Below are 16720 nucleotides of genomic sequence, written 5' to 3' on the forward strand. Positions count from 1 at the left end.
AGGTGCTGGGCGGATCACCTGACGTCAGGAATTAGAGATCAGCCTGGCCAACATAGCAAAACCCCGTCTCTACTAACAATACAAAAATTAGCTGGGTATGGTGGCAAGTGCCTGTATTCCGAGCTACTCGGGAGGCTGATGCAGGAGAGTCACTTGAACCTGGGAGGCAGAGGTTGCAGGGAGCCAAGAGTGTGCCACCGTACTCTAGCCTGGACGACAGAGTGAGACTCTGTCTCAAAACAAAACAAAAAAACAGAAAGCCTTATAAACATGTTCTTTTTACTGGTTGATCCTTATACAGTAAAAATGCTACACCATGAATACAGAACTGAGATGTCCAATATGGCAGTCACTAGCCACATGAGCACTTGACATGTGGTTAACGCGAGACTGAGAAACTGGATCTTAAATTTCAATTTAAATGGCCATGTGTGGCCAGTGGCTACCATACAAACAGCACAGTTACATTATCAATACCACTGTTACTGACAACCTACTGGAGTGAAAGAGAAAAGCCACAAAACCTACCCACCTTCCTCTATCAACTATTTTCATGTCACCATTTGAGAAACTGGATCTTAAATTTCATTTTATTTGAATGTGTTTAAACGGTCATATGTGGCTAGTGGCTATCATATTGGACAGTACAGTTATATATCAATATCACTTTTACTGATAACCTACAGGTGAAAGAGAAAAACATCAAAAGATACCCACCTTCCTCTATCAACTACTTTCATGTCACCATTTGAAAGGCAAAAGTTCAGCCAATAGCAATTTTTGGTGAACAGACGAAAAACACACTAAGGGAAACACCTTCACATAACAGAGCTGACTTCCTATCAGTTAGGGTCTCAGAGAAATAGCACTGATTTATGTTAGGGCACTGGCATACCCCGAACACGGCTTTCCACTCTTGCTCTGGCTAGCAACAATCAGAAACAGAAATGTATCTCATCCATCTGTGCATCTCTGGTACAGTTTGTCAAATGAATAGAATACTTATACCAATGACTCTCAACTGTACTAATATGCTCTCTCTGGTTGGTATTCTTTTCAGAAGCCCAGCATCTGAATTTCTTTTCCCATTTTTGAGAAATCCCCACAATTTATAAAGCAGAACCTGCTTCCCATTACAGATTTACCAGCTTCACTTGCAGCTAGTGTACAGATACATAATTTAGGCTCCATCAACAAACACACCAACCCTACATTTAAGTGTGAACTAAGAAGAGAAAGTGGAGACTGTGGCTAATCCATCCTGGACAGCAGTAGCAACTACATCCAATTTCCAATAGGGCCAGCATGAGTGCTGTCAGGGGTCAGGGATGTAAAGTAACAGATACAACCAAGGTTCTGCAAAGTGTCTTCACAGATTGTGTTCTAGGATGTGATTTGAGGCACTGATCCAGGTTCTATAGCAATTGCAGGAAGCAGAATGGCTCCCCAGAGACATCTACATCCTAATCCCAGGACCTCTGAATTTTATCTACAAAAGGGATTTTTCAGGTGTGATTGGTTATGGATTTGAGAAAGGGAGAGTGTATTGAATTATCTGGGTGTGTCCAATGTGATAACAGGATCTTTCTAAGTTAAAAAGAGGCAGGAGAGTCAGAGAAGGAGAGTAATGAGGGAAGTAGAAGGTAGAGTCATGTGACTGCTGGCTTTGAAGATGGAAGGGGGCCATGAGCCAAGGAATGTGGGCAGTCTCAAAAGCTGAAAAAGGCAAGAAAAAGGATTTTCCCCCTGGACACTCTAGAAGGAATGGCATCTTGATTTTAGCCTGGTAGGACCCATTTTGGACCTCTGACCTCCACAAGTGAAAGATAACATACTTGGGTTGTTTTAACCCACCATGGTGGTAGTAATTTGTTATAGCAGAAAAAGGAAACAAATACAACTATTGGTCCTCCATCTCTAGCCTTTTCACAGCTTAAATGTTCCTCATAACTAAGAACCTAATACATTTCTGTATTCTTCAATCTTTACATCGACAGTGTATTAGCATTTCTTTAAAAAGACAGTGACCAGCCTGGGCAACCTGGAGAGACCCATCTCTATGAAGAAAAAAAATTCAAAAATTAGCTGAGTGTCGTGGTGTATGCTTGTAGTCCCAGCTACTCAGGAGGCTGAGGTGGGAGAATCATTTGAGCCTGGGAGGTAGAGGTTACCGTGACCACACGACTGCAGTCCAGCGTGGGTGACACAGTGAGACCCTGGTGTTAAAAAAAAAAAAAAAAAAAAAGCCCTGTGACACAGTTTATACAGTTTTTGCTTCTTTTCATTGCTTAAATCAAGTATGCTTGGTTTTGTTTATGTAACAATGAAGAATATTACTAATTATTCAGACCCTACCATTCCTTGAAGACTGAGATATGTCAATTACTCTGAGAAATTCATGTAATTCAAATGTCTGCAGTAAGCACAATCTCATATATTATTAGGCAACATTTACTGGGTGTCAGTATGCCTCTAAGGTTGTCCCAAAATAAGAAAAAGCCCTCCTATTAAATGCCAACGTGAGAACAAAATAATGTACACACAAAAGAGAAACATCTAGTCATTTGCCTGAGAAAACTCTAAGATGATCCAAAGAAAGACTTTCTAGAAGAAGGAATTTTTCAAGAGTAATGGAAAAGTCACATGAAAGAAAGAAGTTAAGACTTGGAAGTGAGGAGAGGAAAGCTGTCCCTTTTCCTAGTTAACCAGTCTTGCTGTCTCAATTTCAGGTAACAATATATTTCTGAGGGCCAACATTAAATTCAAAGATATCAGGCCACATATAAAGTATAGCTTTAGTAATCTGTTACTTTTTAAAAGTCACACTGAATTTTCCTTTAGAAGCAATTATTATCTAAGATTTAAATTTCATACATGCAAAATTATAATCCTTAATGTCAGAAGCTGGCACAAAAACATCTCTATGTAATTTTACCAAGTCAATGAGGAAAATGGAACCCAAACCTTCTGCAGTCAAGTTAACCACAAAAACTGGCAAGTCATTCTCTACTTGTACCATTAGCCCTGAAGGGTTAAAATTATTTTCCCCCACAATAGCCAGTTGTCAATATTCCCAAGTGTTCTAGGAAACCGACTGTATCTAAGTAGTAATACTGAAGACAAAAAGTGCAGAAAGAACAGAAATAAAAGGGAGGAAGAGCATATGAACTAGGCAATAAGATAAATCAAAGCAATCTAAATTAATTATTTCAAATACATAAGAAAAACTATCTCCCCTCAGGAAGTTTTTTGCCAAAACTACCTGGCCCACTCCCTGCTCATTATCTACCAAGAAAAAGTGCATTAGGAAGGTTGACACTGATGAGAAGTGTTCAGATTCTGTATGTTTATAATTGTATATATTATGTTTTATATAAATATATAAACAAAAATAAAAACAAAAGCATACAATCCTAAGCAAATAATAATATAAAACTATACAGAGATAGAATCAGCCTGATGTCTAGGTTCAAAACCCAGCTTTGCCACTTTCTGCATGTACGTCTCCTGCGCCTGTTCACCTAGATGTGAAACAGAGCAATAGTAGTATACATCTACTATTCAAAGAGTTAATAAACACACAATATTTGGAATTGTGTCTGGCACAACATAAAAATGCTGGCTATTACTATTATCAATCATGTCAAAAGAACAAACAGCCTCTCTATGAAGTTATTCCTTATTGCTAGTCTATGCAAGCCTCAATGTCAGAGCTGAAAAAATAAAAGGTACGTCAGCGTATGCCAGATTACATGTGAATGGAAGCTAACCCAGAACCATATGGCAAAGGGTCTAAGAGTACAGTAAGGAAGGCTTTCAAATAACAGGTCAAAATGATTACTAAAAACATTATTTATAAAATCATAAAATAACATACCAAAAATAATTTAAAATAAAGGATATTAACTCAGGAGTCCCTTTCTAAGTTTCACAAAGATTTATATTAAAGGGCATACCTATATGGTCACATCAGGATATACTGCATACCTCTCCCAAATGCAACACAAAAGCAAGTAAACTCTCATACAAAAGAAATGCTAACAAGTCCCTGTTAACATTTAAAAGGAGAGAGGATTGTTCTTGGTGACACATTCCTGAGAACTGCCATCACTTGTAGTTTCACATCAGCTGCCAAAAATAGTGGAAAGACTAATTGTTATTTCAGGAATAAAGAAACAGCAAATGTAAAAATAAAAAAGCAGAAAAGCTTCAGGGTTATTGTGATATGAGTTGGCCATCTGTATCTGTGGGTTTCTCATCCATGGATTCAACCAAGGGCAGGCCAAAGAAAAAAAATCAGAAAAAAAAAAATACATACATAACAATTTTTTAAAATACAAATTAAAAAGCAATATAGTGTAATAACTACTTACATTGTATTACGTATTTAAGTGATCTAGAGATTATTTAAAGTAGAGAATGTATGCAGGTTATGTGCAACTACTATGCCATTTTATATAACGGACTAGAGCACCTACAGATTTTGGTATTGTGGGGGTCCTGGAACCAATCTCCCACGGATACTGAGGAATTATACTGTGTATATCTTCCCATGTAATTCTCCTAGTAATTCTACCATGGTCATTTTACCAGTAGCAAAACAAACTAGAGAGGCTCAAGGTCACATTGCTGGTACACAGCAGGGATCTGAACTCAGGACAACCAAAATACAAATTAACCCAGTCTTAATTCAAACACCTTGGTTCATTCAACTTGTTATGCCATCCTGCTGTCTTAGGGAGCCAAAAAGACCCATGTATGAGTTTAAACAACTAAATTAATACATTAGAAAAATAGAAAGCAATTAATCTGTTACATTCTTTTCATTTCAAAAACAAGAATTTATGACCAATATGCCTTATCATTTGAGTTGTGCTTCTTAAAATGGCCTAACCTTTTTTCATCAAAAAACAAAGCTAATGATTATTTCAGACAAAGTATAACACTGTCATTTTGGTTATTTAAACAGAGTTTGAGGAATACGATTTCATAGAATTAGATATTAAAAGTACAAAAATTTCACTTCAAAATATATTATACAAGGGGCATGTATGTGCACACACACAAAATTTGCAGATGTCCTAAGACACACTTTAATATCCAAATTTATCCTATGGTGGTTCTCTTAACACTATGCTTTTTTACTCTTTTCACAGTAATAAAAAAATTTTAAAGTAAGCAGTCTTTAACTTATTTTTCTCCTTGAATACCATTTTCCAGTTGCATTTTACTTTGATTATCCCACTACTAATTATCTCATTACTGTACAGTATCTCAAAGAAAATCTGTTCAGGTGATCACCTGATACAAAATTAAATACTAATTCATGACCTTTCTAAGAGGCAGTATGAGTAAAACAGACACATCCAATATACTGTATCCCAACTAACACAGCACTAAAATATTATTATATGTCTTTGGGAAGAAGGAAAGAAAAAGAACTCAACTTCTGTGATCTGAGAACGCAGAGAGTTTTGGGATGAGGATATTAATGCAATATAGCAGTAATAACAGACTTTCAGAATCATGCTTATCACTTAAGACAAGATACCACAGTAGGAAAAGTGCCATCAAGAACTGTGAGAACAAAACGCTAATCAAAGAGTCTGTTCTTCATGACTTGAAAAAGTTAAATCCAAAGACACTTCACTTAACCTCAGTAACTAAAGATTTCTGATATTTCCCCCTAATGCTATGGAACTTCTCCTTCCCACAACTCCATTCTACCTCCTTATCTCCAGGTGAGGATCCTATAAATGAAGTCCTATGAGCCCAAAGCTGTTTTCAGAATTACATATACATTAGTCCTCCACTATCCATGGGAGGTGACTCTGTGGATGCCTGAAACTTCAGGTAGTAACAAACACTATCTATGCCACTTTTTTCCTATATGAACTTACCTATTATAGTTTGACTTACAGATTAGGCACGGTGAGAGACTAACAATAGCTAATAATAAAATGGAACAATTATAACACACACTATAATAAAGGTTATGTGAACACGGTCTCTCACTCTCTCAAAGTATCGTATTGTACTGTACTCACCTATTTTCTGACCACCTACTTTAAGATACCATTGACCACAAGGTAACTAAAGCCATAGTTAAAGGAGGACTACTGTACTCACTCACACTCTCATCATCTCCCACATAAAAATTTAATAATATTCCAAATAGCTATTTTTTACCTAAGATGAGGCTACTTACAAAAGTAGGGGGAGAAAATCTAAATCTTTACGTATCTCAGAGGAAGTACTATAGGCATTATATAAATCTCTCTCTTGTGTCTGGCTATTCCAAGAGGAATGTGCATAATACAAACCAGCCATTCAAATATAAACTGCTCCCTTAAGATTACCAGGTTCACTGAAAGAGAACCTTAGACTCCCCCCAAAAATGCAGAATGAGATATGGACTAATCAAAATCTCTAGTTTATATGACCTAATCTGACTGGTAGTCTCAACCTGATCATAATGTTTACATCAACCAAACTCACTCATTCCTAGTATCAGGATTCTTTCAGAGTTCTTCAAACACACTGCATTGAGGCATTTACTCATTTTCGTTCTTTGCCCGTTACACTCCTCTCTTCTTTTTCCACTTGGCTAATCCTACTCATTCTTTTAAAATTCAACTCACAGAGAGTAGTGGCTCATGCCTATAAATCCAAGCAACTTGGGAGGCTGAGGCAAGAGGATTGCTTAAGGCCAGGAGTCCAAAATCAGCCTGGGAACAGAGTGAAACCCTGTCTCTGAGATAAACAAAAAAATAAGTAAAACTGAACTCAGGTGTTCAACTCTAGAAGCTTTCCCTAAACTTCCTATGCAGGAAAAGTTCCACTTCCCTTAGTACACTCATGGAATTCCTTGAAAACATTTGACACTGTATTTACCACATTATATTGAAATACCTGTGCCACATCTGTCTCCCTCAGGAGCCACTATCCTAAAGAGCAAGCACTGGTTCATTTTTATATTCTCAGAGCCTAGCACTGGCATATGGTAAGTATTCCTATATGTTTTACGAGAACAAAACAAAATCATGACAATTTTATACCAATTATGTACACTGTACATTTGAAAGATGCTAAGACATGGTCTCAACTATACTCAGTCCAGCTGCAGAGATAAGTCACATATAAAAAAGATCATTGGCCAGGCATGGTGGCTTATGAGGTCAGGAGATGGAGACCATCCTGGCCAACATGGTGAAATCCCGCCTCTACTAAAAATACAAAAATGAGCTAGGCATGGTGGCACATGCCTGGAATTCCAGCTACTCGGGAGGCTGGGGCAGGAGAATTGCTTGAACCAGGGAGGAGGTGGTTGCAGTAAGCCGAGATCGCACCACTCCACTCCAGCCTGGCAACAAAGCGAGACTCTATCTCAAACAAACAAAAGATCATTACAAAATAAAGAAATCAGAAGTACCAAATGACTAAGATATAGGCGATGCTACAAAGTTCAAAGAATGCAGAAATCACCAGAGTAGAAATGAATTCTTCACAAAAGAAGGTGAAGCTTAAGCTAAGCTAGTACAGAATGGCACTTCCCACAGGGGAAATGACATGGGAAGAGAGATTTAAGCAGGAATGGGTATGCCATGGTTAGAAAACAATGAGATTACTCTGGCTAAGGTAGTTGGTTTCTATCAAGGAGTAAAAAGATATCATGAGGCAGAGGTAGGCGCAGGTCACTTTATGGAAGGCCAACAATACCAGATTAAGGAGTTTAAGGAAGTGAAAGCCATACACAAATGCCTTTTCAAGACTACTAATATAGAAGCAATGCAAAGATTAACTGGCAGGGGGACAGGTGGTAGGGAACCTGAAAAAGATCCAGAATTTGTTAAACATATGTAAACTTTTGTTATTTTAACACTGATAGCAATTTTAGGAGATCTATGTTCCGTTTTACAAATAAAGAAATCAAGACCCAGAAATGTTACTTTTTTAGCCCGCATGGAAAGTAGTGGGTGGTGCTTAAAGCCCCAAATCAATGCTTTCTTCTTGATATTTGCAGGAAGAACTGCAGGTAAGATAACAGAAGAATTTTTCAAAAGAATGGGCAATGTAATCAGAATTATGGAATCTTGATGCTAAACACAACAGCCAGAGCTCCGAACACTCCATGAGGCCTGTGTATGTACCATTGCCAGTAAGAACTATTTGGTAATTGAGTACTTACTTGCATGCCCAGCAAAACTATTTGAGGACATATTCTCTTCTTATCCCCAGGGACCTGGGATATAGCATCGTTCAAACTAAATGTTTATTAGTAGAATGGATGGAAGGATAGATATGAGAGGGGGGGCACAAAGAGGAAGGAAAACAAAAGTGTGAGTGTGAGAGAAAGGAAAACAATCATCAATGAATGACTTTGGCCACTGTAAGGTCTTTGGCACCTTTGGAAATGTCAATTCCAAAAATTTACTCAGAAAAAAATGGCTAGATGGCAAGGGATCAAGGAAAAGTAGACGGTAACTACAGGAAAAACACAGATTAGGGCAAACTTGAAATGCTTAGCCATAAAATAAAGGTAAAGAAAGATAGGCCTTAAAGGAAAATCAGAACAGGAAGGTCTTTTAAGGAAAAATTGAGATTGGTTCACAGAAAGTAAGACCAGTAAAGGGAATAATTTAAGAAACTAAAAGAAGAGAGCCAAACAACTGAAGAAAGGTCCTGAAGGATGGTAAACATTTAAGAGCACAGTTGAAGGAAGGGATTCTGTAGGAACCTGCCTGACCAAATACCTTTTCCCTTTTTGAGGCCTAAAGCAGCCACCACATCTTTAAACTATCACTCCCACATCACCACTTCTCTGTCCATAAACCTATCTTACCTAAGAAAAACTTATTTGTGGTCAGAATACTAACTAATGCCATGTATTATTGAGTGAAATAAATTTTTAAAACATTTATTTGGAATAAAGGAGCCGTGTGTTGTTTCCTTCCTGCCTAAAATGGCGATTTGCCCAATATCCGCTTTTTACAGTCCCATCCATCTTTCAATATCCAAACCAAATCTTACCTCCTCAAAGACACCCTCTTCACCCCATCTCCACCTCTGTTGGAATAAACTTCTTGCCTATACTTACACAGTACCTCTGACCTACTATTATAGCTACTTAAATGTCTTTTTTTTTTTAATTTGCCAAAGGCAAAACCCTGGTTATTGTGCTCTACACAATAAGTATTCAATAACTGCCAGTAAAACAGAGCACAGACTTAAGAAATTAAAATATGTACAAGTGTTTATGGATAATGTCTGCCCATGGTAATTAGCCAATTACTACCTAAAAGACAGCTGAAAAGAAAATCTAAAGAAATAATCTGTGGCTTAGAGGAAAAAACAAGAAAATGAACCTATGCAGTACGTATATATCTTTCCTACATATATTTTCTCAATCAGTGGTTCTCAACTGGGGGTGAATTTACAATCCAGGGAACATCTGGCAATGTGTGGACAGTTTTGATTGTCATAATTGCAAGGGAAGATACTGGCATCTAATGGGTAGAGGCCAGGGATGCTGCTGAACATCTTACAATGCTCACGACAATCCCCCACAACAAAGAATCATCTGGCCCAAAAAATCAGTAAGTGCCAAGGCTGAGAAACCCTGTTGTAAATGCAGCAGACAAGAAAAAAACCCAAAGTTGCCACACAGTCTACTTGAGATTCCTAAAATGTCCTTAGACAATTATTAGAATCACCTCCTCTTTCCACTGACTAAAAATTGGGTCTAAGGGAGAGTAAAAACAACGTTCCTAAGCAGCTCCACTTACATACTAACAAAAAAGGAGCTGGCTTCAAGCTCTCATTTATCATGTGACATATTTGCCAAAATTCCACCCTTATATTTCCTTGTAAATGCTTAGTTACAATCTCTCAGACAGCTGATAAGTCTATTCGTAACAATACATCAACTAAATTAGAATACAGCTTGATTGCAAAACTTTAATGGCAATATATAATGGCCAACAGACCTACACACAGATGAACAATCTACTATCTACAAGACATATATTTTATAATTTACTCTCTACACAAGTTCGGTTAAACTAACCCATCTAAACTTTCAGGCACTAACTAATTCATAACACTAATACAAAAATCTGAAACGCTAGCTGGAAGCAGCAAACAATTTTTCTCAAGTATAAAACACACAAGCCCTTTTAAAGTCTGAACCACTCTCCACCGCAAAACTGCCTTATGAGAAACCTGCAATACTAGTGGGTCCGGATCTTACTGTAACACATCACTAAAAACAACAACAAACTCAGCAACTGATTCTTCTACTATGAAGGCACAAGACCATAGCTGTTAGAAAGCAAAGAAATGAAACATAAGATAGGACAGGAAGTATACACTTTGAATCCAAATGAAACCACAAGGGAAGCAGAAATTAACTGCCAAAGTAATTTATTCAGAAAATATCCAAGCAGGTAATATGCTATTAACACTATCATAACAAAGACTTATAAGCCTAAAGAGACAGTCATTCATTCAAATAATTTCACTATATTTGGCTGATATTTTGAGACAAAAGCTACTTTACATTCTGTAAAGGATGTACTTGGTGGAAAGGAAGGGAATGGGACAGAGGAAGAAGACTTCGAGTACCACATGGATTAAAATCAGCATGTGCTCTAAGACTTCTAGAAGCTTCAGGATACAGTGACGACCTGATCTAGCATTACTAGACTCTTTTAGAACCTGGAGCCCATCCTATTTAGTTATATGTTCCTCCCAATACTCCTATTATCTTCTCTGTTCCTCTCCCCAGGATAGGATAAGGCTCAGCTTGCTACTTTATCCAGCCTTATCCCCACTATCTCTCTCTGTTCCAAGATTTACAGTGATACATTTTTATTTTATACCATATTGGATATTTTAATTCCTATTTAAATGACAACCATTTTCCTGTTGGCTTAGAAAACAACCCTGTGGGTATTACATCAGTAACAAAGTTTCTGACAAGCGAGTCACTGAAATGCAGCCTCTTCACTACAGACATACCATACCAAAAACACACACACACACACCCACCCCAAAACAGATGCTTTCTGGACCTTTCCTGTAAAGGAGTCTAACAGTAGGAATCCACTTCAAATGGATCTCACTGAAACATCCACAGCATAGGAAGAAATTAAAGACAAAAGAGAATAGTGAAGGAGGGTAAGGAGGAAAGTTGAAGGGAATACAGAGTATGAACAATGTCTCCCACAACGGCAGCAGATGTCATTCAGTGGCACCTATGCCACCTTTTATAACAGGATTTGACCTGTTTGACTGGTATTCCCTATGGCTATGATTATTCTTTCTAATCTTCCAAAACAACTTTGATGTCTTCTCTGTCTGGTACTTTAACACTTCCCGCACTCCTGCTTTTCCAACTTTGATATGTTAATTTCCATTTTTCTTTTTTTCAAAATGCCATTCTTTTAAAGCATGATATTATACCTCACCTACGGCCTATCCTCACCTCCTCTTACCGTCACCAAATGAACTATATTCAATACACCCTTTTCTTTTATTCAACAGAGGTGTCAAAGTCTTTATAAATCTTTCATTCTGTCATAAATCAAAAGAGAAAATACTCTGAATTTTCCTTCAATTTGAGTAATTTCCAGTGTGATTCAGCCTAGAACACCCATATTTAAGACCATTTGTTATTTTTATAAAACATAAGAAAGTATTTTCAACTTAACTGATTCACGTATAAGTCTTGTCAGTGTATTAAAAAATACTTACCTTTCAACAAACAAAAAATTTCATTATCCTTTCCTGCCCGGAATATCATCACCTTTCCCACACAGAGGACAGGTTTTCTTCCTTTCATCTCTGCTCTATTTTTTTACAACTTGAGACTAATTCAGTTCCCCTGATGCTGAATTCTCTCTTTATTGGTCTTACTGAGGCTTCTTGCCTTATATCTTCATTTCTGGCCCTTTTGAAACAGCCGTCTTGCTCCTTGGTTTCCCACCACCCCACCATTTCAATGCCAGATATCCCAGCTCATTTACACTAACAAATTAAAATTCAGCTGAGACAAAACCAATTTTCATCTACATGAGGCAGGATCTGTAGCCACGCAGATTAAAAATTGCCCAGTCATGATCTTCCACCACTGACAAAGGTAGGCAAGAAAATTCTTAAAGCCAAGGTCACGAAAAACAACTGCTATACCCCCGCAACCACATCCATTCAGCAATACTCGGCATCCTCCCTGAGGTGTCTATAAAAACCAACAGTTCTATTTTCAAAGAAAGTGAACATAATGCTTCTCTAAAGACATTCTCTAGTCTCCCCACTGCAGACTTTAAATGGAATGATTATCTAAAAGAGGAAGAGGGAAATTCAGACTGGCACAAGCCTTTATTTATGATTCCCACCACCATCACCTAGGTCTCAGACTTCTAACACTTGCTTTAATTTACTTAGGACAAATGCATAATATTGAGACAAGACTGGCTCCAGGAATCTTTATGGAACACCAGGACCTATGCCTTCCCCATTTTGCTGGTTCAATTTTAGCTGAAAAATATCATTGTATTCAATTTTTTTCTTTTCTCCCTTCTTCAAAGAACTAAGTTCATCTCAAGCTATCACTGATTCCACACCTAAGGAAAAGTCTTCCCTGCCTTGTCAACTTATAAAATATAAGGTACATTAAAAAGAATCCTCTCAAAGTCCACTAATCTTCCCATTGAAAGTACCACCACTCTGCCATTTTGCTTTTCATAACTTTCTAGATCCCCTGCCACTACCTTATTTTGGACCTAAGTCCCAAAGGGAACCTTTTGTAAGGGATAGAACCTTACAAAAAAAAACAAAACGAAAACAGTTTTAAAGTCTTCCCCTTTTCTAAGTCACTCCCAATTAATCTCAGGCTCTAACAGCCTTACTTTTCTCTGTTATCCACCACTACATCACACAAACAGAGTCATTTTCCTAACACATAGCTATGAACATATTAATTCTAACAAATCATCTCAGATTCTCCATTGTCTAGCCATTTTTACTATAAACTACAAAACATGATATTCAGGATCCTCTTAAATGTGGTCACCTTATCAGTTAGGATTTCCCTGACCACCTTGTCCAGATTGAACAGTATATCCCTGTCTTACTTTATTTCTCTTCCTAGTGCTTGTGACCACCTGATATATATTTAACTGCTATGTTTACTGACTGTGTCCTTCTTCTATAATATATCCTCCCATGTTCACCCTTTTGTTCACCAGTGTACCCTCAACACTAGAATATGGTATGTTCTCAACTTGCATTTGTGGAAAGAACAGATCAACATTGACATGCAGTGTACTATAGCTGACTTGAAGTTAGAAAACCTACTTTTGAGTTAATTTCCACATACCAGCTATATGACCCTCAACAATTTTACCTTCTTTGGGCTTACTTTCCTCATGTGTAAAAGGAAAGGGTCAAACCTGATAATCCCCACAATTTTATCTAAGCTTTCCCAGCTGTATCACCCTACCTTCTCATCTACCTGGACTGAACATCTCCCCTCCCCCAACTTCCCTATCTACATAACTCTGCTCAGTTTCCTTCCATTTGGAATTCCCGTTCTCAATCCACATCTGTTAAAATGAATTTTAAGGATGAACAATATCCTAAATGCCACTTTCTTGAAGTCTAACAAATTGTAAGCTCTATAAAAGGAGGGTGGAGTTTTATTTTTCTATTCTCAGATGTTGGTACAATGCCTCCCATACAGGTGATCAACAAAACAACTAATGAATCATGAGTACACGAATGAGCAAATGAACCAAGGAAGTCTTTCCTGATTCCCTCCCATTGCTCAGGTGATCTCCTGCCTTTGGACTGAAAACACTTGGTATCTTTTATGATACTTACACTCTGTGCTGGTATTAACTTACTTGCCTAAAAGATACTCAACTGCAAATTCCTTAAGACTAATCAGCACCCTGATGGTTTCCGTATCTCTCTATATCACCTACAACAGATCTTTGTCATAGCTGTATTTATTTGATATATTAAACAACAAAGGAATATTTGAGGAGAAAAAAGGGCCTCAAATTACAGACATCATTCCATCTGTACTATGGTCACTAGGAATATATGTTGAGTTAAAATCAGGCATTCATGCATAATCCAAATATCTCATCATTCTCTCCTCTCCCTGTCTTGCTTAATAAAACTTTACTATTTTAAAAATTATAATGGCTACCGTATGTATCACGTAACTACGCACCTCTTGAAATATACATATGGGGATCCACACACATCAGTACTTTCACTTCACTAAACAGCTAAAGTGACTTTTCCACTTATTTCAGACTTCCACCTCATCCAACTCCCTCCTCCGCAAGGTATGAAACAATTAAAAAAAAAAAAAAAACTTTCCATAAGGCCTGCCTTTCTTAGTTCTGCTCCTGAATGACAAAAACGACCAATTTTAAAGTCTTCCCCTTTTCAAAGCAGTAGTCACTCGCCAATTAATTTCAGGCTCTAATAACCTTACTTTTCTCTGTTATCAAGATTTTTGACCCTCTTTACCTCTGCTTCTAAGCTCTTACTCAGCGTCCATGGAACCTTTCTGGCCCCACAAAAGCTGGTGTCCTTCCATTCAATATGTTCTTGCCATCATGTACTAAGTTCCAACCTATCTGCATCTTCTTCCTGAAATGTGCATCAGTCGCTGCCCTCCCCCTACCCAGACACACATCTCACATACACACACACACTATATCCATGTGTTACTCTACCTGACATACAAGCTCCTTATACCACTCTTAATGAATACACACGACTCTCAGAATGGTATCTCCCAACTACACTGATTCTAACCCAGTTTCTTCTGGAAAACTCAACCTTGTCCACAGTGCCTCCTTCTTTCCTCACTTCCCCATCTATTCCCCTTCTTCATCCCCTCCCTACACCGCCAACTAACTACAGATGACATTATTCCTCAATACTCCCAACCTGAGAGTGAAGAACAAGCTCCAGTTTCCTGCGGTCTGGTCTCTCTCTCCTTCTGTTTGCCTTCCTCGGTTCCCCCGCCCCAACACTCCAGGTGTGTAGACTTCCTCCCCGTCCCCTACTCAAGCATCGCTCCAACCAATCCCACGCCACACCACGAGTCCCCCGCCATAGGGATCACACTCCTCCACACCCACCTCCACTCGGGGTCGCCGCCGCCTCCCCGGACGTTTCTCTCCACCCCTCGCTAGCGAGCCCGAGACCACGGGCGCGCGCGCACAGACATTCTCACGCTTCCCCAACCTCCCTCCGCGCACCAGGACTGGCCGGCTTCTCCAGAGCTCAGCCAGGTCGGTGGGGGATACGCACCGATACCCATTCCGCCTCCTCTCGCAGATACCTCTGCAGCCCCAGCTGCCCTGCCCGGCGAGGAGAGGACGCAGCAACTCCCCCGCCACCCCGGACTTACCACCTCGGTGTCTGTTGCTCCATGCCCCAACCTTCGGCCCGCTCCTGCTACGTACCGGGCCGGCCTTAGCACTCACCGGAGGTACTGCGCGCTCTGCAGGCTCATCCTCCGCCGCCGCGTCTTCCCGCGAAGCCTCCGTGGGTCTCTCAGGCTCCTCGGAGCGGCCCCGCGGCACCGCGGGTGCTGGCGGCCGCCGCCATCTTCCTCTCCTCCGGCTCCTCCTCGCACGGCGGGGGGGGTGGGGGTGAATGAGGCGAGGGGGAGGGAGCGGGGAAAGCTGCTCTCGCTGCTGCTCCGGCCCGTGGGGCACAGGGACACTCCGACCGGGGGGGAGGGGGAGGGTGAAGGGAGGGGGCAGGGGAAAGCGGAGAAGCAGAGGAAGGAAGTCTGCGGCGAGGAGGAGGTGGTCCCTCTCGCGAGATTTCAGCAGCGCCTGTCCCTCCCGATGATTTCCGCCTCTCTGTAGCGTTCCCTTTTGGGATCAACGAGCTGTGTGGCGCCTGTGCGGCTTCTTAGCGACCTGCTGGTGGCGCTTGGTGGCTTCCTGCCAATCCACTCCTCTCCTCCCGCGCAAGAGGGCAATCCCAACCCCACCGAGAACATCGAACCCAAAAGAACCGGGAGTTACACTCAAAGTCTTCCCCCTTCTTATCACTTCAGCCGATTTCCCTCTTCCTTTTTGCACGCCTTCACTCTTCCCCGCCGGAAACGCCGACCCTTCCTCCTACAGTTCCGCCCGGCAGTCCCTCGATTCTTGTCTTCCCTCGCGCGCGCGTAGACAGTGACTCGAAGGACCCCCCCCCTCCTCTTCTCTGCAGCCCCTCCCCAAGCACGCTGGGAGACTGTTAGAGGGGATAGGGTGGGGCCCGAAGAGGAAGAGAAAGGAAACCAGTCGGATTGGTTAGGCAGCTGCCATGGCAACTAGAGGCTGTGGTTGTATTGTCATAGTAACCGATGTGTGCGGACAGGGTGACCCTCCCCTTGGTGAATGGATTCCCAGGAAACCGCCCAGGGTTCCCCGTTGGCATCTCGTCCTTCTAAAGGCCTCTCCTAAGTTGGGAATCGAGGTAGTTATCCCCGGTGATAAAGTCCACTTACTCCTCCCTTCCCACAGAAATTGGGGGGACACCCCGAGGCATTCACCATGGGCTTTTCCACCCGCCTGCGGGCGGGAACCACCTCCATAGTTTCCTCTCAGAGCCAGGCGTGCAGAGGGCTGGGCCTGCGAAGAAGATGCATGGCCTGGAGGCTGGCGGGCGGCGGACTGGAGTCGGGAGGGCGAGG

General features: G+C 40.4%; 1 protein-coding gene across 10 annotated transcripts in view; it reads right to left on the reverse strand.

Moving 5' to 3' along the window:
* SMG7 (SMG7 nonsense mediated mRNA decay factor) overlaps positions 1 to 15943 on the reverse strand; it is an 82588-nt gene extending 66645 nt beyond the window's left edge. For 4 of the 10 annotated variants that reach the window (XM_032291644.1, XM_032291641.1, XM_032291642.1 and 1 more), the window contains exon 1: positions 15513 to 15943. In XM_032291644.1, coding sequence (XP_032147535.1) covers positions 15513 to 15541 — 29 coding nt within the window. In that variant the 5' untranslated portion in view covers positions 15542 to 15943. The remainder of the gene's footprint in view (positions 1 to 15512) is intronic. The other 6 variants (XM_032291635.1, XM_032291633.1, XM_032291639.1 and 3 more) reach the window with 4 other exon arrangements.
* Positions 15944 to 16720: the final 777 nt, after the last annotated feature.

The sequence above is a fragment of the Sapajus apella genome, unplaced genomic scaffold, assembly GCF_009761245.1.
Source record: "Sapajus apella isolate SASKATOON/1434 unplaced genomic scaffold, GSC_monkey_1.0 scaffold25, whole genome shotgun sequence".
Classification (NCBI taxonomy): Eukaryota; Metazoa; Chordata; class Mammalia; order Primates; family Cebidae; genus Sapajus; species Sapajus apella.